The sequence below is a fragment of the Rhinichthys klamathensis genome, unplaced genomic scaffold (assembly GCF_029890125.1).
Source record: "Rhinichthys klamathensis goyatoka isolate OS25496 unplaced genomic scaffold, OSU_Roscu_1.1 h1tg000117l_1, whole genome shotgun sequence".
NCBI lineage: Eukaryota > Metazoa > Chordata > Actinopteri > Cypriniformes > Leuciscidae > Rhinichthys > Rhinichthys klamathensis.
This window is the reverse complement of record NW_026606654.1, coordinates 178,058-203,193: the sequence shown is the minus strand read 5'-3', so window position 1 is coordinate 203,193 and position 25,136 is coordinate 178,058. Positions and strand designations below refer to the sequence as shown.

The window sequence follows — 25,136 nt, the reverse complement described above, 5'->3', positions numbered from 1 at the left end:
GACGTCGCTGTGCAAATTGACCAATAGGTGATCAGGTTACAAGCACAACACAGAACTACCACTACCATAGAGACTGTCAAAATAAAAGTCCTAGATTACTACGTTGACGATATGAAGTTTTTAGTCCCTGGACATATTTAAGGATTTCATAAAATAATTCCATTTAATGGTAGTTTGGTCTTGTTTGTGATTGCAACACGTGCTTTTCTATGATTAATAACATACATATACCATTGGTTTTTTTTGGTAGGTCACTTAAACATAGTGTTTAGTCAGGGATTCTCAAACTTTTTTTGTCAGTCGAAACGCCCTTTGACCTATAAGATTTTATGTTAAAACATTTAAATAATTTAACAACGCATTTCCAGTTCTCTGATACGAGTAAATGGTCACATGGCATGCAGGTAAACAAATATATTTAAATCTTTTTACTGTGTTTTGTTTATATTTTTATTTTAAAATTATGTATTTTTATATATTTATGATTTAATTATTACCTTTTCAACAAATCACTAACCCCAGTTTTTGTTAAGTTATTGTGCATCCAATAAAAAATAGTTTGTGACTCATTAATTACTCCAATGAGTAATACAAATTGAGCAAACATCACTTAAAAAAAACTTCAGTTTAAATAAGACTGAAAGTTTGTAAATGAGGAACACAATTTGTATATCTTTTGATACTTATTTAAATTAAACTTATTTAAATTTAAATTAATACAATGCATTTTTTGCCTGTATGTTTTGCAAAAAAATAAAATAAAAGTTCAATACCTGTTTCTAACACTTACAGACCCTCCTGTTCTTGTCCAGATTTTATGACTATAGAATTACATTTAAAATTTCTCATATAAACTGGCACAATAATTTAGATGGCAACAAACACATTCAGTCATAAAGGCATGTTTTATTATTTGTGATCATCAAACCTCAAGACTTGATATGGGACTGCATGAAAACTGGGAAAAAAGGTAATGACCGGCTCAGTACATTCTACTTCCATATGACACTACGGAGCTAAAAGCATTGCAATGTCAACAATAGGAGTGTACCTCTATCTAAGCACCCATAAATTCAAATTACTAAAATAATATTTACAGGCTCTAAACAACACATCCTTTGGAAATGTATATTTTAAATACAAATATAAACCATATATTTATATGTATTGCATACATATTTGCTTGTTTTACCTCAATCTTAACGATTGACTGAACAGTATTTTGATTCATGTTCCCATAACAAGTTACCGTGTGATATGATTCACCTCAAAAAAATGCCTTTGGCTCTCCCAGAATGCAAGTATCACATTGTTTTAGGGATAGCTTTTTGTTAAGAGTGGCAGCATCGTTTCAGCTATTGAACTACTCTATTCTATATGCTCCAACATGGATGTCCAATCCCGGATTGAGTTTCGAATACAGCTGCAACATTCAAAGGACAGCCTGACCCGATCCCTTAATAGGTACAAGGAAAAAAACCAACAGAGGAGCAGACTTCAACAAACAGATGCACAAATACAACCAACTGAGTGGTGGACACAAAGAGAATGGTTCCAGCTATTGGTTCAGTGTAAGTTGAAAAGGTTTAATGGTAGCTTAAGTGAGAATGGCAGCAGAATCAGATGGTTGAGTGTGGAAGAGCTCAGTCCACCTCCATCTCTCCAGACGGAGGCTTCGTCTGCTGATTGCCTTTGCTGTCAGCGCCTTGTTGCGCCGCGGGGCCGTTGTGGGCCCCGTTGTTTCTGTCTCCCTCCTCTACGGGCTCCTCGGCCTTGGGTTTGGGTCGGTTGACGACAGGATTGCAAACCTCCTCTAGCTCCTACAATTCAACACAGAGCAGATAGATTCAATTAATTGAATTATGCATTAGGTTAGACTATTGTCAGCCAGTGCCAGAATATAAAGATTCTTTATGGGGGAACTGGACACAACCTGCCAATAATAAGTTGAGGCAATATTTTGTCTCATAATAAATACAAAAAATAGAAATGATACTCTGCAGAACAAAACTATTTTATTATCAATTTTGCATTTGAACAATTTTCCTGACAAACCTGAATCTTCTGAATGATCTCTGCTACTTTGACTGCTGGGTCTTGAGCAATGGTGAGTTTGCTCTGGGCGTGCATCTTCGCATTTATCCAGCCTAAAGCTTCATTCACACTCTTCTCAACAACAGCCATCTCCTCAGCGCTCAAGTGCTGGTACCGCTCGTCCTGTTGGTCAAATAGCACACATGTCCACAGCATGTAAAAGAAATTAATGTGAAATGATTTTTAAGAATAATTGATCCAATCTGAACAATGCAAAAGATTATGATCCAGTCATAAACACAATTAGTCTGACAAATATATCACTATGTAATGATATACATGACTAAAACAACATATATAAAGACAGTCACTTGAGACATCTTCTGTAAGATTAAAGAATAATTAGAAAGTGAATATGTTTCCGAGAGCATTAGGCATTTAACATCCTTCTGCAATATTTGCCCCCTTAAATTGATTTCCAGGTGTATTTTTTACCTTTAAAGACAAAGTTTTTCTAACCCTATTAAATGTATATGTGTCATGTTTAATCTCAAATTCCAAAAAATCCATTAATTTAATTATTACTATAATAATTAAAGCGATAAAGTAAACTAATAGTAAACTAACATTCATTCATTCGGTAATGAAGCAAGCGGCTGTATTTATGAATGGGTCATTGAATCATCGACTCTCCCGATTCGTTCAAAGCCGCAGATTCGTTCACTAATGAAACACCGCTGTGTGTTGCTTGGAGACTCACAACAGTTCTGCTGTGGCTTTTGTTGCGACTATTATTTTGTTGCAAAATAGAGCGAACATTACTGACAATACTGTTTGAAATTTATGTCACTTACTGTAATATTCCTCTTAAATCGATCTCTATGCACTGTTTGTGTCTATATATTTGTTCTTCATGCTAGTAAGTGCTAAAACCCCACTTTTATAAAGGTCAAGAACAGCAGTAATGTAGCACAATGCCAGTGTCATGTGCTTGTGTGGATGCAATCAGTTTTGACCGCAAAAGATGAGGTCTTTTACAGCACTACTATTTTCCTGTTTTTACACTTGAAGAGGTATTTTGCCTGTTAAGTTTTAAAAGTTCAAAGTTCACCCAAAAATGAGAATTATCCCATAATTTACTCACTCAAGCCATCCTAGGTGTATATGACTTGCTTCTTTCAGCCAAACTCAATCAGAGTTATGTTTAAAAATATCCTTGCTCTTCCAAGCTTTATAATGGTGGAAGCCGAAAAAAAGCGCATCCATCCATCATAAAGGTGCTCCACAGGGGGTTAATAAGACCTTCTGAAGCGAAGCGATGCGTTTCTGTGAGAAAAATATCCATATTTATAACTTTATAAACTATAATCACTGGCTTCCGGTAACAGCTGCTGTATGCATGGTACCAATGGAAAGAGCCAGGGTATTGGTATTTTTGAATAATACTCCGATTGTGTTTGGCTGAAAGAAGAAAGTCATATACACCTAGGATGGCTTGAGGGTGAGTAAATTATGGGAAAATTCTTGGGTGAACTAACCCTTTAAAGGTGGGATACAATTAATTGAATTAATAATTAATATTATTTAATAATTTAGCATTTTGTTCACCTCCCCCCTCGGTCACCTCACGTACCCCCAGGGTACCCCAGTTTGGCAACCACTGCCCTATAGAATAGTGGGAGACATGACAAGGTACATTATATAGCTTGTAGATGATGAAAAAATGTAAGCTACGGGAGTTATTAGGCCAGTAGATCTGTGCAAAGGAGTTATCACAAATAAAACCCATTAATGCCTGTAAAAAAAAAGGAGGTTTCACATCACCCTATAATGCTGCTAAAAACACAACAGGCAAGAACTCTGCTTTATAGTTACAAAAACGTTTCTAAATCATTTTCTATCAACAGAAGTACCCAATATAAAAAATTACAGCTTACCTTCTGTCTATACACGTCCACCGCCTTCATAAAAAGCTGAATTTTCTTGCCTAGCTCATCAAACGCTCTGGGTCGGCCCTCATGCTCTCTGTACCGCTCTTCAATGGGCTCACCAAACCTCTACAAAACCCAAAGACAACAGTAACCTGCTGTAACTAACATTTTCACTTCATGTTTTTCTTTGAAAAGACGTACACTTAAGAATTAAGAGGTAAATCATGCAAGAAGAAAAATGAACAAAGGAAAAATACATGTATAAACGCCACGGTTAGAAATAATGCAACATGTATATAACTGTAGTATACATGCATGATCTGAATGTTAAAACACCTACTTTGAGTTCAGACAGTTTGTCCTGATAGATTTCTTTCTCCTGGTCCTCTCCTTCTTCATACAGCCAGTTCTCTGTGTCTTCAAGCATTATGGTGAGCTGGTTACTTTCCTGCAAAATATAACATCAACACCCATACATAATAAGTCTTACATGTGATTCGTTTTGGTAGCTACGTATTTGCATTGTTCTGTTCGATTTATAAAATGATGAGAGATTCTCTGAATTGCAGAATTGAGGTAGATCATACTGAAAATAAAACATAAGCTCCCTAGTCTGTTGTCTGAGAACAGATCATGATCGTGATAACAGAGATCATGTGCTCACATTTTCGGTGACATATTTCTCATAGATGCCACATAGTTTGTCTCGCAGGTCGTACACATATTCCTCCACCCCATTTTTAGCATCATTCCTCTCCTTTTCCAGCTTGTCCTGTATGATCATTTTTTTCTGGAAGACAGAATGCAATGAATACATTTACAAACATTGTAACTTTTCACCCTATTCAGTCACACAAAGATTCTCAAACACTGTAATTATCCACACGGGACAGTAAACATACCCTTGTGAAAAAGAAGTGTGCTTAATTGTATTGAATGTGCATTTGTAGTGTACTTAAAATCTTCAAAGTATATCCTTTTTTTTTTATTACTTGCAGATAATATAATAATGAAATAAAAGGCAACTTAGGTGCACTAAAAGAGACATACTTAAAGGGTTAGTTCCCCCCCCCAAAAAATGTGTCAGTAATTACTCTCCCTCATGTTGTTCCAACCCCGTAACCCCTGTAGTCACTTGGACTATTTTAACGATGTCTTTACTAACTTTTCTGAGCTGGCAAATGAAATAACCTTGCAGCCTAGAGTGAGCCAGCTCTCAGATTTCATCAAAAATATCATAATTTGTGTTCCGAAGATGAACGAAGGTCTTACGGGGTTGAACAACATGAGGGTGAGTAATTACTGACAGAATTTTCATTTTTGGGGAAACTAACACTTTAAGTACACTTTTAAAAAGTGAACTTTGTAATAATGTCAAACTACAAGTATTTTTAAATCATTATGTTGTAGTTATCATTTGCTGTGTTTTAAAGAAGTGCACTTATTTTGCTATCTCGACTAACATACTAAAGTAGTGTGCTATTCAATATTACATTTAAAGTTAATGTATTATAATGAACTAAATTGCAATGTCATCATTACAAAATAATGTGTAATTACAAATATATGTAGTCCTACTTACAGTAAGTGGGTCAAAAAAGCACTCTTACGTTCAACTAACTGCAATTAAATTTAAACTATAATACATTTTCATTTAATTGCAATTAACATGCAATTAAGTGTCCGAAAACACTCACTTCGCACTTAAGTATACTCTTTTAAAGTATATTATCAATCAATATTATATATTTAAAAGTGTGCTAAAGTGTACTTATTTTTCACAAAATAAATATTATTGTAATATTATTGAATCTGAAACTCGAAACCACCAGTGTGGAGACAAAAAAGTACAGCCAAATATTGTAATATTTTCAAATTTAAAGGGATATTTTAAAGACATCATGGTAAGTAAATGATGACGAAATTTTGTTTTTAGGTCAACTATTTTTTTTAAGTAAACACAAAACAACATTCAGCACTTACATTCAGCAACTGAAACCGAATACTCAGAGAAAAAAGAGGCTCGATTTCATCCATTCATCCATCTGCCGTTTCCTACATTAACAATTGCTTTTGTCAAGTTGATCAAAATATATTACACTGTTTCTCTGTCAAACAGTCTTACCACCAAAACATCTACCAAAGTGGATTTTTTTTTATAAAATTGACAAAGACAAAAAAATAATTGCTTTGGAATCATGTGCACAAAATGAATTGAAAACCAGGAACTTGCATTAAGAAATATTGTCGATTTATGCTTTTTTTGTTGACTAACAAAAATACAATTGCATAAAGCTGTAATGCCAAAGTGCACCCTTGATTAAAGAGCTTTATAGTGTGAGATTACACACTACACAAAAGACAAATCGAGTATTTGTTTTTTAATGATAAACGATGAAACAGTAAGTGTAGGACATAAGTCAAATGCCTAGAGCTATGCTGACGCTTCACTGACGTAATGATCTACTAATATCTTTTCCCTGAGGTGTGAATCGAGCTCTGTCGTGGATATTTAAATCAAGCAATTTTAGCAACATGCAGAGTACAAGATGCAGTCAGTTCTGCTGGCAGGTGTTATGAGCAGGAGCTACTAAGAGACAAATTTAATGAGTACATATAATCAAACTGAATGCTGCCTAAAAGTGCAGAAAATGGAGCTCTGAATCAAAAATGCACAGGGTGGATGCTTCTGAAGAGGACTGCTTTGAACTGAGATGATTTCAATTAATCTCAACACTCCACATGTTCTCCAGGGAAACGAGGCAGACTGAAAGTGAATGGAAAAGCACTTGCCTCGTATTCAACAAAGTTGTTGAGCACATCCCGATCCAGCTGTCGGGTGGTGTTGGCCAAAATGGGCAGATCAACACTCTTCACCTTTGACTTGGCTTTGCTACTGCTTGCACCTTGATCTTGTTTATCACCATCCTTTGAGAAAATAAGAAAATTGAAAAGATATAAGCGAAAACATTTATTTTATTACAGTAATACACAATTATCAGGAAGCCTTTAACGGGGTCATATCAATATCAGAGAAATCAAGTTGTTTTACCATTACTTTCAGAAACCACAACTTCTAAGCTACCTGGACGGACGGACAGACAGACAGATAGACAGACATACAGAGGATGGATGGATGGAAGAACGATAGATAGATAGATAGATAGATAGATAGATAGATAGATAGATAGATAGATAGATAGATAGATAGATAGATAGATAGATAGATAGATAGATAGATAGATAGATAGATAGATAGATAGATAGATAGAACCATAGATAGATGGATGGATGGATGGATGGATGGATGGATGGATGGAATAGATAGATAGATAGATAGATAGATAGATAGATAGATAGATAGATAGATAGATAGATAGATAGATAGATAGATAGATAGATAGATAGATAGATAGATAGATGATAGAACCATAGATAGATAGATAGATAGATAGATAGATAGATAGATAGATAGATAGATAGATAGATAGATAGATAGATAGATGGATGGATGGATGGATGGATGGATGGATGGATGGATGGATGGATGGATGGATGGATGGATGGATGGATGGATGGATGGATGGATGGATGGATGGATAGATAGATAGATAGATAGATAGATAGATAGATAGATAGATAGATAGATAGATAGATAGATAGATAGATAGATAGATAGATGATAGAACCATAGATAGATAGATAGATAGATAGATAGATAGATAGATAGATAGATAGATAGATAGATAGATAGATAGATAGATAGATAGATAGATAGATGGATGGATGGATGGATGGATGGATGGATGGATGGATGGATGGATGGATGGATGGATGGATGGATGGATGGATGAGATAGATGGATGGATGGATGGATGGATGGATGGATGGATGGATGGATGGATGGATGGATAGATAGATAGATAGATAGATAGATAGATAGATAGATAGATAGATAGATAGATAGATAGATAGATAGATAGATAGATAGATAGATAGATAGATAGATGATGGATGGATGGAATAGATAGATAGATAGATCCATAGATAGATAGATAGATAGATAGATAGATAGATAGATAGATAGATAGATAGATAGATAGATAGATAGATAGATAGATAGATAGATAGATAGATAGATAGATAGATAGATGGATGGATGGATGGATGGATGGATGGACGGATGGATGGATGGATGGATGGATGGAATAGATAGATGGTAGAACGATAGAACGATAGATAGATAGAACGATAGATAGATGGATAGATAGATAGATAGATAGATAGATAGATAGATAGATAGATAGATAGATAGATAGATAGATAGATAGATAGATAGATAGATAGATAGATAGAACGATAGATAGATGGATGGAATAGATAGATAGATAGATAGATAGATAGATAGATAGATAGATAGATAGATAGATAGATAGATAGATAGATAGATAGATAGATAGATAGATAGATAGATAGATAGATAGATAGATAGATAGATAGATAGATGTTATTGCTCATTTTGAATGCAACGAGGGCATTTACGTAAGTGTCATAACAGTAATGTTGCAAAAAAGCTAAAATCTTAACTAAAATGATAAGAGGACCACAGGGAAAAAGTTAAATGATATAAATGCATGATATGACCACTTTATTAAAGTAACAATAAACAACATGCGGGAATCTATTCTTCAAGATAAATTGTACCTTGCTGCCAGAGTTATTCAGTCGTTCCTCTTCAGTCGGCTGTTCTCCTTGGCCTTCCTGGTCCACCTGCATTTTATTCTATTAACAAACGTGTGAACACAGCATCAGTGATCTGACCCTGCAGTTTACTGTCCACAAATTCATTTAAAAAAGCTCACAGTGCCTGAAATATTTGCTTGTTTTGAATATTCTTCATAAACGGAGGACCATTGAATAGCTGAGGCTGAGAGCCATAGAAACAAACGAAAAGCCATGTACAGTAACTGACCTAAACTGAACTGAGCTATTCTACTTCAAAATATTTTTCTTTTGGCTCTTGATGCTGAAAATTTAGCGTTGCCATCACAGGAATAAAGTACAATTTAAAATATATATAAATAAGAAAAATTAAAGTATGTACTTCATTTAAAACACTATTTAAAATTGTAAGAATGTTTTACAATATTACTGTTTTTACTGTATTTTGGATTTTTTAAAAATGCATCCTTGTTGAGCATAATAGACTTCTTTCAAAAACATAAAATAATCTTACCGACCCCAAACAATGGTAGCGTATTAGATTTTTTATAAATACATACACAATCAAACTTTTGGACACACTAATTTTACATTTCTCATCATGTAAAAAAGACTTTTGCTCAAAATACGTGATACTACAAATATAAGTACCGTGCATAGTATATGTACTGATTGATTGAATGAGGTCATAATTATGCACCTGCCAACTTTTGGCCTAGTTTAAAAATACGTTGTGCCAAATTACAGCCGTTGATAGGATGTCAGAACGATGGTAAGCTAAATAAAGTAATACCCAACACAACAACGACAATCCTCCTCCTCCAGGACAGAGGTGTCATTTCCAGTGCTGAGTGCAAATTGGTGACAAAGAGCAAAAAGAATGCTTATGTTGTGCCTGTGTGTATATAATCGTTTTCCTCCGAAGAAAGAAAGTCAAACTGGATTGGAACAACATGAAGATGACAGAATTAGCATTTAGATATTTCAGTCGAATGGCCACAAAACTAGTATAGAGGGTATGCGCATGACGTCACCGTCGGCCGGAGTGAATGCGGTCACGCCCACAAGTGGCAAAAAGACTGAGCGGCAGCATTTGTTTTCAGCGTGAATGCCGTGAAAAACACACAAAACACATCTAAAACGGGAAAGAGCGTTGCGATTGACTGTACAACTAGATTTGACCAGAAATCTGAGGTACTGTATATTTTTACAGACTGCAAAAAGCTACAGAACAGACTATATTCTGCATAATTGGATGTTTTTAAATAAACACTGACAAAAAACTATACAAGTTTTAGGGCTGGACGATATGATGATATACAGTATAACATTAATGTAAGCGATCACTCGTATTTAGACCTATCTATATTGTATTTATATAAAACGTTTACAGGCAAATTTTCAGCCACATCTAAATGTCAGAAAACACGATTCCTGGCTGCATGTCAATATCCATGGATCACTGGATCTTTGATAAGTTGTAAGGAACACTATATCGAGTCCAACTTTAGTTTGTTTTACTCGCGTTTTCGCAGTTTCCCCTATTAACTCCAGTCACGCAGCAGCTGCTTTGCCACTCAGTCCGGCCGAGGGGGGCGTGTTCCGGCGGGAAAGTGACGTTAATGCTTTCCCTCTATTGTTTTTACATGAATTTACCCAAAGACTGAATGCTGTTTTGCCGGTCAGTGTCTCCTACCTGTTCCTCCGGCCTGCCCTCGTTCTGTACAGTCGGCTCTGTGTCCATGTGCACATCCTCTGCCTCTCCTTTCTGCTTCTCGATCAGAGAGGCACTGGACACGCTGAAGATGCCGTGCACATTCACACGCACTTTCACCTTGACCTTTGAACTGTCCCCATCAGGTTGCGGCACAACATTCTGGACGGTAAAGCGGCCTGACCACAACAGAACAACATGGTAAGCAGAACTAGAATTAGACAATGATAGGGTCAGAAACGAATGGTGCCTTGGGGCAAAAAAAAGTAACTGAAATGAAAAATATGCGCCTCTAAATTCAAAATTAGGGGGCAAAAAATGCATAATTAAACTAAATCTATTACGGCTGTCACAGTAAAATATGAAAATGAATGAAAAGTGTTGATTGAGGAATTACATTTATATGTGCTCACATTGCATCAGATTTCTTTTTACATGTTTTTTGCAGGGTTGAGTATTTGAACCAATCACACACTTATTTGTTGAGCTTATGAATGCAATGAGCAATCAGAGGCGTTTAGATTAGTCACCGTTGAATATGCCTGAATATGACTCTCAAAATAAACAAACACAGATATGATGCAAGTAAGAGATTCATTTTGCAGCATTGAGAGCTTCAGTGATTATTACGGTTGTTTTTGCAAGAGTGCAAAACTCTCGCTAGACTGACGTCATGGACAGCTTCAGTGAAAGGGAACGTTATAAATTCTTTGCTCACTTTCTGTATATAATTTATCCCTAGTTTGAATAACTAAAATAACCAATAACACTTTACAATAAGGTCTACATTAGTTAATGCATTGACTGTCATTGTTTGATGTGTTTTCGTTTTGTTTTCAAGGACTTTTAGTATGTTTATCTTTGGTTCCTGTTTCCTCGTTTCTATGTTCCCGTTTATTATCAGTTTCCTTGGTTTTTTCCATTATCATTAATTCACACACACCTGTCTGTACTTTAGTTTGTTATCCTGTGTATCCTCTTTGTCTGGTGTTATTTGTGTATCATGCACACTATTGCTAATTAAAGTTACTAAAGTTACTGCTTCGCTCATCTTCCTCTTCTTTGACTATCCGTGACACTAACAATGAACAATGTATTTTTAAAGCATTTATTAGCCTTTGTTAAAGTTAGTTAATGAAAATATTTATTTTCATGTTAGTTCACAGTGCATTAATTAATGTTAACAGATACAACTTTTGATTAAATCTATTAGTAAATGTTGAGATTAACATTAGCTATGATTATTTAATAAATGCTGTAGAAAGGTTGTTCATTGTTAGCTATGTTATGTAATGTAGTTAATTAATGTTGACAAATAAATTGTAAAGTGTTACCAAATAACCCATGTGAAATCATGATTTTCTAATGTGTAAAAAGCAATAAACTAATTAATAAATTGTTCTTGTTTTGTCTGTGTAGCCAGAATATGACATGGCGTTTCCCCAAACACAAAACATTTCTATGTATTCTATTAATTGCACTATTAATGATTTTTACAATATCAATAATCGACAATAATGACTTTTGTCATAGTATTGCAGCCCTACCCAGTAATTTATTTTATTTGATAATTTATATACTTCATGTAGGCTATTTACATCATGCAATTATTGTTGTGTAAATATCTCTATGCCACCTTTGAGCAGCATTAAACAGTTTGTGTAAATACTAGGCATGTGACGTCATCAAATTTTCACATTTATTCACGTTTTACAGTATTATCACGGTATTGAATCATAAGTATTGTCCTCCTAACATGTTTAATACTTTTTTTCTAATAACAAAAAAACTTTAAATACAATAAAATGCTAAACAAATACAAAACCATATCGTATTAGCGTACGTCAGCACATGGAAATCAATCCCAGCGGGCAAATAAAAGTTATTTTCTGACCCTGCCATGTGGGAAGTGCATCAGGCCCACACACACTCAATAGACATACACTCAGTACTGAGAGAGTTCACAGTGAATATGATGTGATGGGAGTTAGAGCTTAAGGGACGGGACGTCATGTCTCAGTCCTAATTACCTCCATGTAGGTGTATTTTGACACATCTGTGACCCTAACCCACTTCAGTTAATGTGTTGAAGATTTAACAGGTGCTCGGACACAATGAATCACAATGCTGAGGGCATTCTTAATCAAATGAGGACATGGACGACTATTTAAGGGTCCCCTGGGCTTCACACCAGTGATTGGTCTCATTTTGGTCGTAAATTAGGCTAGAGAAATCTGACTAAAACTCAAAGTGAATCATTTCATACTGATTGCTATAGATGTTTAAGTAAAGTCTGGTTTAAGAATTCCATTACAGAATGTAATCAGCATGATACTGAGGACACACAGTAATACACACCTATTCTGCTATCGGGATAGGGCAGCTCATGTGGAGAACTATAGAATGCTTCCAGGTCAAAAGGTTCCTTCTTGTGAAAGGTGATGACCTTGGAGAAAGGTGCTGCATGGTTTTTATTGTACACCTCACATTCCCTGAAGACGGAAAAACAACAGTTAGAAAACAGGTCGAGGTCGCTATTGCATGTTGCTGCTACAGTGATTTTTAGCACATTACTATGCATTTGCTAGGATGATATGGGTGGTTAGCTTGTGCTCGCTGGTCTGTATTATAGATGGCTTGGGTCCCTTCTGCCATGTAGGTCTTTTTATGGCACACCAGGTGCAAATGGAAGTGTGATTGCCAAGAAATGTAATATCACGCCTCTCCACAATAAGCCGCATGACTTGAGGTCTCATTCATTGGAACCAGTTATATGTTGATGTTTAATTCTTTGGGATTGTGGTTTGTTCATATGTGCAAAAGCAATAGTGATGCTTGCATTGCATTGATTGTGAGCATTACAAATAAATAATGACATGTTAAACAGAATAACTAGGACACAATGTACTTAATTCAGATATGTGCACTTGATTCAAACAGAGAAGGCTCTTACCCAACACTTTCATCTGTCTGAGACTTCCAGCGAAGAGTAATCGGGAAGGGAACAGCGTCTGTGATGGAGAACTCTCGGACTTTGAAGGCTGGAGACAGGATTGCACACTTACCACACACACACACACACACACACACACACAAAATAAACATTTATGTATAATATACAAGCAAATGCAGTTACATAAGCTGTCTAAATAGGGTATTAGTGTAAGGAATCAGAGACAGCGTTGCATGGTAATCCATGCATGCATCACACAGATTTCATCTGGTTTCTACACCTCTCCCACAGAATCCACAGACTCCCCAGGGAACTGGCACAAGTACTATTCAACTGTTCTGTATCACAGCCTCACACTGCTCACACATTTTCTGTGTCTGTGCTGACATGCCTGTTATCAAGGCCATTTTAAGTGCTATCGACAGATCTGGGTAACACTTTATTTCCCTTTTGAACATTTTGTTGATTATAAGTAACTTTGCAACTACATGTCAACTAACTCTCATTAGAGTATTACTAGACTGTCTGCTTAAAGGTGGGGTATGTGATTTTCTTTTTTGACCATTTTTTCAAAATCACTTGAAATCCTATTCCTAACCCACTAACAGCCATTGAGTTAGAAGCACTGAAATGAAAATTAAGCCATTTAATCATCTGTGGAACGGGCAGGACTCGAAAAACTCTAACCAATCATTTCCAAGACCACCTAGAATCATTTGACAGAAAATGCGTCAATCAAACGGTCGTACCATACCCCCCTCCCCCACCTCCCACCCCCCACCCCTCAAGCTCGTGACCCAGTCACAGTAAGCGCAAGTCGCCCCGGTACAGAGAGAGAGAGAGTAAGTGCATGATTGTGCGTCCATGTTCTTCGAATGAGTGGAGTCAGGGCCAGCGTTGGAGGAAAGAAGGTAGGACCTTTTGAGTTGTGTATTTTCCCATACCCTACCTTTAATATCTGCTAACTCTTTATTGTGATGCTCCCCAACAGACATTCTACAGACTATAAGTTACTTTGCAAGTACATTTGCAACTTATTCTAACCCTAACCCTACCAGTCTACCAATACTCTACTAACACTCTAATGAGAGTTAGTAGACATGTAGGTGCAACATACTTCTGCCCCGTCCACACTACTGCGTTTTCGTTAAAAAACGGAGACCTTTTGCTACGTTTGCACCTCCCGTCCACACTAAAACGGCAAAAACGGAGAAGTTTAGAAACGCTGCCGATCCGTTTTTCGTTTTGAATCTCCGGAGGGCGTTTTAGTGTAGACGGGTCAAAACGGAGGACTTTAGAAACGCTGACGTAGTAGAGGCTCACGCTCGGCTCTATGATTGGGTGTCATCAGTCATGGCGTATATCTTTGCTAGCAGCTGTTGTACAAGTAAATCCTGCATTTTACAACGCTATAACTGCCTACATGCGCCGGAGTCAAGCTATTATTCGAGCGATCTGTGACAATTCCCGTGTGCAGCGGCGGCGTTGACCGTACATGGAGCGTCGGTTTGGGGTTAACCCAGAGCATGGTGGGATAATTTTATCAATGAAGTTGTGTTTACACCAGCACGCGCATGCCCAGTGTTGGTGAATGGTCACGTGATCCGCGTTTTCAGTCATTTTAATGTGGACGGAGATCAATTCTAATACGCAGCTAAAACGCTGGTGTGGACGGAGATCGTATTCGTTTTAATTATCCGTTTCTAAACTAAAACGCAGTAGTGTGGATGGGGCCTTAGTCAACAGAATGGGTTAAAGGGACCATCAAAATAAAGTGAAACCCAGATTTGTTCAGATTATGATCATCACCTAATTTTGTAACCTTTTATGGCTTTAAGAATCATGGCACACAACAGAGAGGTGTTTTTACCTGTAATGCACATCCGCGTGCTACAGCCTCGTCTGCGTTCAGTGTGGTGCTGATGTCTTTACAGAAGAACTTTGAGATTCTCTCCTTTATGGCTGGGGTTCTGGTAGCTCCTCCCACCACCTCAATGGCATAGATATCGTCTCTGCTGAGCTCTGTACCAGAACAAATACATACATATTAGGAATGGATTTAAATGACACATCTGTGGCGATTGATTCTTTGGTGAACTGGGGCGTCTGCTGCTGCTTACTTGATTGTTCCATGACTGATTTCAATGGCGCCTCCACTCTCATCAAGAGCTGAGTGCACATCTCTTCAAACTGAGCCCTGTGTCCAATCACAATAACATGTTTTTGCACCAAAAACCATCAATCAAACTCCAAAAGAACAATTACTATTTTGCATTAAGCCTGAGATGCTTCATTTGCATATATTTCATTTTACAACACTTTGCATCTACTTACAACAGTCAATAGCAACTATGTTATTTACTAGCAGCAAAAGTGTTTTGCAATGCAATATGAAAGTACATTGTTCCAAACAAATACATTATTTGGACGTAAATACATAGTAGTTAAAAAAACCTGATATAAAGTGGGACCATAATAATAATAATAAATGATGATATATTTAGTGTACTTTTGGAATCACCTGTTCATTTTCCCATGGACATCGATGTCATTCATGAAGCACTCAATGTTGAGAGGGAGATCAGAAGAGTTTGCACTCATGAGTTTCTTCAGTTTCTCACACTCCTGGTAGAGCCTTAGAAGGGCTCTTGGGTTGTCTTTAACATTTAGTTTGAATCGGTTTTTGAAGTCTTCACAGAAATACTCCACAAGTATTTCATCAAAGTTGCGTCCGCCCAAACATGGGTCAAATGCTGTGGCCAACACCTGAAACAAAAAAGGGTTTGATAATATCTTTGAGGCTTTGTGAAGGATTAAACATAATATTTTGAAGTAAGCATAAATGATCTGAAAAACATAGACCTTCAATTTCCCCTTGTTAAAGGAAGTGATGGAGACTTGATAAGATGAGTGCCCAATGTCAACAAACACAACATTACGGGGTTTCTCCTCTGGGTTTGGCAAGTCCTGTTTATAGATGCCGTAAGCCAAGGCCACTGCAACAAGAATCAAATGACAATTTGTGAAAAGGTCTTGTGGACTGTAAAACTAGACAGAGGTGAGAATAATTCCTCTAAATGTGGTTCATCCAAACATCCAATTAACATTATAACCAACTATTCTGTCTAATATATGATCTATTTTACCATTAATATACATGGAATCCAAATTAATAATTTCACACATAATAGTGTTTTTTTTAAAAGTAATATTAGCACACAGTAGTGACTAAGTTTTTCTGGCTATTTTTAAGCAAAGAGACTGTATGTAGTATAATGTGCGTCCATCCAAATGCCATACAGACACAAGACATGTAGGTTAAGCCAAGAAATATTTCATTATGATTGGTCAATTGTAGCATTCTGTGGGCATTCAGTATAATGAGGTTTAAACTGTATATTGGATGTACTACTAAGCTGTCCGAGTTTCATGCGTCTCTCATATCATTTATTTGGTGAAGAGCAGTGTATAAAGTGGGATATTACATAGTTAGATGACATTAGATAGGCTATCATGGCCACAAATTAAGAATCTGCTATCACAACTTACTAATTCTTCCTTATCTATACCGGTAGCACGTTATTTTACAGTCCTGTTCCTCATGTACATTCTATGTACTTATTAAAGTAATTGCAATAACTGGGTATTTACTAGGTACTAGCTCCCCTAAACCTAACCTTAACCAATGTAGTTATCTTATATTACCAGTACTTTCTTAGGTAAGTACAATGTAAGTACATGTAAGTGCACGTACTGTAAAATAAAGTGCAACCCCTATACCTAATGTAATTATGTACTATAGACATGATTTAAAGGTGCAGTAAGCGATTTCTGAGAAACACTGTTGATATATGAAATCAACTCAAACAAACAAACAAACAAACAAACACACCCATCCTTTCATTGCCCTGCCCCTAAAATGCACAAACACGCAATGCAAGAGGGGATGTCTCTTTATCACAGCTGAAGAACAAAAAATTAACATACAGCACATAAGAGTAAATACAAGCAAGAGTTAGTCGCCAGCAGCTCCAGACAAACAATGACACTCAAAACTGTGCTGTTACTGGGGCTAACATTACAACAACAGCATATCTTGGTTCTGTGAAAAAGCAAAACCAATGTAACTCACATATTGAGCAGAAACAACGCAACCTCTTCATCCGTTTTTCTTCTCTCTTCCCGCTTAGGTCTCTCCAGCGCTCAAAAGCTTTTCTAATAATAACGCGAGTCCTAAAGCTCTTGCCTGATCATAACCCTTCTTTTCCCAGTGATATTCCTCTGAGCTTTTCTCTTTTTTAATGTCTAATAATAATCTCTCTTTTTAGTCTTTCTTCAAATCTCACTCTCTCTCCTCCCCCATCATGAGAAGACACGCCCCCTACTGCTGATTGGCTACAAGTGTGTTGTGCTGCTCGGTCCGATCCACTTTCAACAGCTTTTCTCAAAAATTTTGTACTGCACCTTTAACTAAATTAAAATGAGGTAACAAATTAGTGCAATGTGGCCACAATTTGACTACAACAAGGGAAAGAATTAGTATAACATAGTCACAATTGAACTAAATTAAAATGAGGGAACAAGTACAACGTGGCCACGGTTTATCTAAATTAAAACAAGGGAATGAATTAGTATAACACTGCCATGATTTAACTAATATAAGGGAACAAGTTAGTACAACGTGGCCACAATTTAACTAAAATAAGTAACGAATTAGAACAAATTAGAACAACTTATATTCTTAATTTGTAATTTTTTGATAATAACCTGCTGACTGTACATTATGCCTTGCTTACTTAATTGTCATTGGTGTCTGAGTTACGATTTATGTTGGCAAATCTAATGTTCTTGACTTATTTTGTTTGTAGATAAAACCTTGCTATGAAGGAGAAGTTCTCCACAGTCAATCAAAGCACTTGTGCATAACAAACACAACTGTTTAGTTGCCCAACAGGAGCAGTGGCCAGCATCATTAATACTGCAAACACTTACTCTGTCCAAGATGTTGAAAATAAATGACTAAGGAAACATCATTACACAAGGGAAGGAAACAGTAATCATGAATCATGTACTTGTCAATCATCCCACATTAAATATGCTTCCACAACACCCTCACACATTCAGCAAGAGCAGGGGATCTGCAACCTTAGGAGGGTTTAATCATTGTCGTGAGAGTAATAGTGAGAAAGAGAGAAAAATATGTCATTTTTATTACTCCTATAGAAATGCTGAAGTCCCTTACGCATGTACAGTATGCCAGTCTACCCTTACAGTAAATCTACATAATAGTCATGCAGCCTGTTTTAGGGTGTTCACACTTGTCGGTCGGTTCCCTTGGTTCTTTTGGTCCGGTCCAAAAGAGAAAATAATACATTTAGCCCTGGTTCACTTAGAACTCACACATTCATTTAACACAGAACTCACAAGGAGTTTAGAAAATGTTTACACTGTACACTGCTAACTTGCAATTGTTCCCTTTAAGTGCTATTTGTACCTTATTTAATGCATTAAAAATATGTTTTGTTGGTATAAATCAATGTATTTAGGTTGACTCAGTGATCATGTTAAATAATATTTTTGACTTGAATAAAACTATTTAGATGTTACCATTGTTAGGTTACTATTTTATTTTTCAGTGTAGTTAGTTAGATAACCAACACTAAAAAAAACATTTTAGCTTAATTTTACAGACCTGCTGTTGTGTCATTAATCAGCCTCAAGCAGTTCAGCCCAGCAATCTGAGTTGCATCCATCAGGGATCTCCTTTCTACATCCGTGAAGAAGCTGGGGACCTGGAGAGACCCCAAACATGTCAAAGAGATGACAAGCATGACAAATCACTACTGCGATATGCTAGGTTCAATGATTCAGAAGCACTCACAGATATCACACAGTCCACCACAGGCTTCTTCAAGGCATGCTCAGAAGTTTCCTTCAGCTTGGTGAGCAACATGGATGTCATCTGCTCAATGGTAAACACCTTGTCCTCATTCAGATAACGTACCTGTGACATGGGCAAATGCATGTAATCTCTAGCATATTTAACATTCTAGAAATTGCTTTTTAAAGGGGCTATATATACGAATTTCTATGTATTAATTGTTTTTTTTTAATGCCAATGTGTTAACAGCTTGTAATGAATCATAAAAACGAGACCTTCCCCAACCTACTAGGTTATCTATGAAAGCCTGTAGTGTAGACTGATATTTATGTGAAGTACTCGGGTCGTTTTTGGCGGGAAAATCAAAAGAATGTGATGTTTACACACTCTCCCCAAGAGCCTCTCTGCCGTTCATTGACACATGAAATGATGAGTGCTTATACAATGTTCAGGAAAATACCAAAAGAGCCATTCTGTACTGTAATGTCAATGTATCAATTCAAACTATATTCACATAGTCAGATCTATATAGTCTATAGTCTCAAACATACTTTATAATCAAACTATCATAACAGTGTAATTTTAATGATCTCATCTGTCGACATGATGCCAGTGAATCGCAGAGCTGGTGCAAACATATCCACATCTCTATGATCAGATGCTTTCTTAACTACTGTTTTCTCTGAGCTGTCATTTTGTGGTGTTTATTTTGTAATAGAGGAAAGCGCACAGCACATATTTACATATTCATCTAAACGTCACTCTCAGCAGCATGGCTGGCGTCGGGATGTTCGTTAACTGTATATCGCTGCAAAGCTATTTCCAACTAAACGAAAAAGAACTTTGGGTACATAGGGGATTGATTCACATTTAGTCTTGTACGTTACGTGAGCACGAGTGCGAGCACAAGCAATAAGTTGCTGGCAGCAGTTCACTTAATGTCCACCGGTGTCACTAAAAACAAGGGTTTTTGAATTCTATATATAGCCCCTTTTTATGGAAGCTTGTTTCCGCCACTGAATTTTAAAAAAAATAACAATAATTGCGACTTTTTATCTCACAATTGCGAGATATGAAGTCAGAATTGTGAGAAATAAAGTCGCAATTGCGAGATAAAAAGACAGAATTTTTACTTTTTATCTCACAATTCTGACTTTTTTTCTCACAATTGCGAGTTTACATCTCTCAATTCTGACGTTATAACACATAATTGCGAGTTTATATCTCGCAATTCTGACATCTTTTCTCAGAATTGTGAGATATAAACTCGCAATTGCGAGTTATCAGGCCAATTCTAAGGGAAAATAAAAGACTAACTTTTTTCCTCTCAGAATAGTTTATATCTCACATTTCTGACTTTATAACACGCAATTGCTACTTTATAAAACGCAATTGCGACTTTATATCAACCAATTCTGACTTTATATCTCGCAATTCTGCCTTTATATCTCGCAATTCTGACTTTATAACATGCAAATGCGACTTTATTTCTCGCAATTCTGACTGTACAACACGCAATTGCGACTTTATATCAACCAATTCTGACTTTATAACTCGCAATTCTGACTTTATAACACGCAATTGCGACTTTATATCAATCAATTCTGACTTTATATCTCACAATTCTGAGAAAAAAAGTCAGAATTGTGAGATAAAAAGTCGCAATTACGTTTTTTATTTTTCATTCTGTGGCGGAAACAAGCTTCCATACCTTTTGGAACATTGTTTTCTTGAAAAAAAATCATCTAAAATCAAAAAAATACACACAACAACATAGACAGTTTTGTCTATGAATTTTTTGCTTTAGTCTAGCTTAGCTTAACAGCCTAGCTTTTTGAGACGGTGGTCTACAATAGCATAATAAAGTGTTTGAGAAGGATGGGAGAACACAGTTACAGTATTTTACCTTTATTCCAGCGTTGCCATTGTCCAGTTTGTGAAGGCTGTAAGGCAACTTGGATTTTTCCCCTTGAACAAATGGGTCATCGAACGCTCGACCGTGAAACTTCTTAAAGCCGTGAACCGTGTTCTTAAAGTTTGTTATGATCTGAAGAGGGCAAGTTTATTGGTTAATAGCACACTTTATCTGAGTACTTTTACAATTAGCAAATATTTCAAATGTTTAATAAAGTAGAAACCATGAAATGACCAGCATTCCATACCTGACTTTTAGCAGCATTTCCAATGGTCCGGTTTTTAGAGGCCAAAGAAATGCATGCTCTGTTGGGAAAGATGACATGTTTATAAATATATCATGCATTTTTGTAACACCCTCCATATTTTATTTCCAAACTGACGCATAATAGAACCTGGATGAGTAGGGTGTGGATCAGCACCTTGGACAGCGTCTTGACTATGTTTATCACAAGCCTTTTCTGAGTCGCACACTATGTTCTGGTGTGAAATAAGCTTTTGAGATTTCAAAAGGCATGTCAAGGTATATCAAGACTGCTAGCAGCTGGAGGTCCTCAAAATAAACTCTCAGTAGGTGACTTCTGCATTGCATAGCCACTATAATTATGATAGTGGAACTTATTAGTGGAATTAAACAAGTTACAAACTAAAGAAAACAAACAAACAGTGTGTATAAACGAGTTGGATTAATTAGATTAATAATCTGGTCAACATCAAAACTATGTTTGGGTTTAATTCAACAAATTTGGGTGCAACCTGCTTCTTTAAAAATGATTTTATTTATTTTTGTATTATTTTTTTTGCAAAATGTGTGTTTTACATGCTATCAATTGATACAAGTCAATGTCAGATACAATGATGTGTAAAATGTTAGTGAACTAAAAGAATGAATGAAATTACACTTACAGGATGTGTGACAAAAAACATCACACATGTATAAAAGTCAGTAGGCAGTTGTTTATAACTACTAATATGACCTATGTAATATGAGGGAAATTTTCTAAAAATCCCAAACTATTTTTTTTAACAATTGTGACCTTGATGAACTAAAGGTAAAATATGTAAAGATGACATTAAAGGGATATTTCACCCCACAAAAATGTTTACATTTCCATTAAGTCGCCATCATGTCTATACAAAACTGTATGACTTTCGTTCTTCTGTGGAACATAAAATATATTTTAAGAAATATTTTTGTTCGGAAGTCAATGGTTATCAAAACCATTTTGTTACCGACAATCTGTGTTCCTTTGAAAAAAGACATGGAATGACATGAGGGTAAGTAAATTAATGACATTTATATACAAACTATCCCTTTAAGAATGAAAAATAACATTGATGCTGCCTGAGTTTTGTTGCTGTAAATCTCTGATTTTGTTGACAAAAATCAGGAGCACAGCTGTAAAACTTCATACATTTTCCTTCTGTCAGGATATAGTAGCAATGTTTCTTTATAATATTTCCGTTTTTCTTAACGTCAATATATATTAACCTACATGAGGTATTGAGTTATGGTGTTAAGGCAGATGGTTTTTGAGATCAAATTATGTCATAACTTTAAAATCAAATGAAAGCTGCATATGTGTAATGAACATCCTCATCTCCGATATATTTTTTAGTGCAAATGTTAAAAACTGATTGGCATGTACAGTTGTGGTATGCGTTATTATGTCAGGGTGGCACAACTGCAAACATGGCTATTTTATTATGAATTGACAAGGTATGAATTAATGCTTCATCCAGAGGAGCCCAACTGATCATTGTGGCTCAGTGAAAAGGTTAGTGAATCTCTTTCAAATACTGGTATTAAAAAATGCTGATTTCTAGTATGGGCAGGTTGGTACACTTTCCATGTCATGTGGTACAACTGCAGTATATACATAAACTATTTGGTTGTACCGCCTGACATACACAAAAAAAAAACCGGTAAAAAAACCTTAATAATAATGAAACGCTTTGAAATGTTATTTAACAAATGAAACTTGTTTAATCACATTTTTCATGCCTCAAAAAAACTGCATTACATCAGTTTTGAAAACACTTTATTCATCAATGACCCATAAATAAGAACCTAAAGAGAACGTTTCTAGAACGTTCTTATTTAGTTCCAGAAAATAACCAAATGGGAACCATATGGAAACGTTAGGGGAACGTTCTGTGTTTGCTAGGATCATTCTTTTTGAGTAAGCGCACTGCAGTGACCTCCTATAACCCCTCAGTTTGATTGATGTCCTTCATTTGCCCAAAAGCCCGTGTATGAAAATACAACTCAAAATATTGAGTTTTTATTTTGATTGTATTTGCTGCCGCACCCAAACGAGAGTGTCGACAGACAGAACAGCCTCGGTCACAGTCTCGTGGATTCACCCCATGCAGGGTGAGGTGTCAGATTATACCGTTCACGTGAGTGCTCGTGCACGACATGCAGGTAGAATTCGTGTGTGAAAAGCCACAAAACAGTTACTCTAATTCATTTCACTAGCGACTGAATGTGTGTGGCATGTGGAAATTGCACGCCGTGCGTGTCTTATTCACAATATCAAATAACGACAATAAGCCTTGTGATAAACTAACTGGATAAATAAAAGCAAAAAACAGCGTACTTTAGCACTGCTCTCAGGCATAATTAAGGGCGTAGCAATCACTGATAAGACTCATGCGGAGGTCAAACTGATTGGGAATTTCATGCAAAATGGAGGTTTAGCATCCTTCGGACAAAACTGCCAGTCGCAGGAGCAACATACACTGGATCGGGAACATTGCCAGCTAGGCAACAGCAAACGTTGCGTAACAACACAGCATCATTTTACAGAGATGGCAATGCTATACTTACGGAGTGCATCTGTCACTGTATTCATTTGCAATGGTTTCAATACCGCCGCTCCTGGCAACAGCGATGTAACAGTTCTGGAAACCCACATCAATTCCCACCACAGACATGTTCAGTCCTTATTTCTTTATTCTCAACACCTCCGGTCCAGTTTTAACAGTGCAGCTGGGTGAGAACACAACACCCCTATTCTACAGTATGTGTCTGAGTGCGCTAGAAGAATTATGCGCTATTATGTAAGTCAGGCTTTTTATAGATAATTCTTCCTCTCTAATCCTATAGCAGAGAACGCTTCTACTGCATTCTTGCAGCCTCCACTGATATTGTCAACCGGCAATATGGGTAAACCTGCGCATTTGTCAAGAGCCTGGAATTCAGTTAAGCCCCGCCCACCGGCGGTTCTGATTGGCTACTGGACTCCAGCCATCCGTTCGATTGGTGCAGCATCCCAGATAAGGACGAAAAATCTAGAAGAACCTGGAGAAGAGAGAAGCTCGCATTTTAACGTCACTGGGAATGACCGAGCAATTAAACGACCTATGGAGAATGTCAAGGGTCAATCACTGGATGTAGTGATGGAGAGAAATAAATAATTAAATAACACCGCCATCTCTATAATCGAAAATAGGCTATATCTCACTCACTATAACTGAAGGCAGATATTTCTATTGAAAGGCATTGCTGAATGGGTTTATTCATTTTTTCTTGTCATATAATCTGTTTATTAGCCTACCGGCTGAAATTAATTCTGTCTGTCTTCCCAGACCTGAAAACACCACAGTGGGATCGATTTGCTTTATATGTTAAAATCTAACAATTATACAATTAGATCCCTATTTTTAAAAGAGAATTTCTCCTTTACTTTACTTTTTTCTTTTTTTTAAAGAGAATATCTCTACTCCTGTCCTTTTCTATTGGAACATTCTCGTAACTTGGTCTCAAGTTTGGTCGTTATCCCAAAAATTCCTCCTTACAAATAAGGTTAAGGAAATCTCATACAAAATATTTCATATATAGAGTCTATCCTACTAAGCAATTTTTACAAAAATGAAAAATATTGAAACTATCTGTGAAAGTTTTACTGAAACCATTTCTCATATATTTTGGACACACAGTGTTTCTGGAAAGATGTTAAGAGATTCATTGCTGATAATATT

General features: G+C 36.4%; 1 protein-coding gene across 1 annotated transcript; it reads right to left on the bottom strand.

The window, feature by feature from the left end:
- Nucleotides 1–886: 886 nt before the first annotated feature.
- On the bottom strand, nt 887–24,335 carry hspa4l (heat shock protein 4 like). The gene is made up of 19 exons (XM_056255054.1): nt 23,983–24,335; nt 21,398–21,455; nt 21,142–21,282; nt 19,236–19,358; nt 19,047–19,146; nt 16,217–16,350; nt 15,876–16,120; nt 15,475–15,551; nt 15,225–15,376; nt 13,355–13,461; nt 12,760–12,893; nt 10,384–10,580; nt 8,670–8,747; nt 6,759–6,893; nt 4,630–4,755; nt 4,306–4,413; nt 3,972–4,091; nt 2,056–2,217; nt 887–1,820 (listed from the first exon to the last, which is right to left on the bottom strand). The coding sequence occupies exons 1-19, from the start codon at nt 24,087–24,089 to the stop codon at nt 1,644–1,646; spliced, it is 2,481 nt and encodes an 826-aa protein (XP_056111029.1). The 5' UTR covers nt 24,090–24,335; the 3' UTR covers nt 887–1,643.
- Between the last annotated feature and the right edge of the window lie 801 nt (nt 24,336–25,136).

Excerpts from the sequence above, each read along its gene's own strand:
- hspa4l (XM_056255054.1), bottom strand. The coding sequence starts at position 24,089 with ATGTCTGTGGTGGGAATTGATGTGGGTTTCCAGAACTGTTACATCGCT. Across the intron at positions 19,359-21,141 it reads ATGGCAACGCTGGAATAAAG|GTACGTTATCTGAATGAGGA; the intron begins GTAAAATACTGT and ends CCCATGTCACAG. Across the intron at positions 15,377-15,474 it reads ATCAGTCATGGAACAATCAA|AGCTCAGCAGAGACGATATC; the intron begins GTAAGCAGCAGC and ends GTTCTGGTACAG.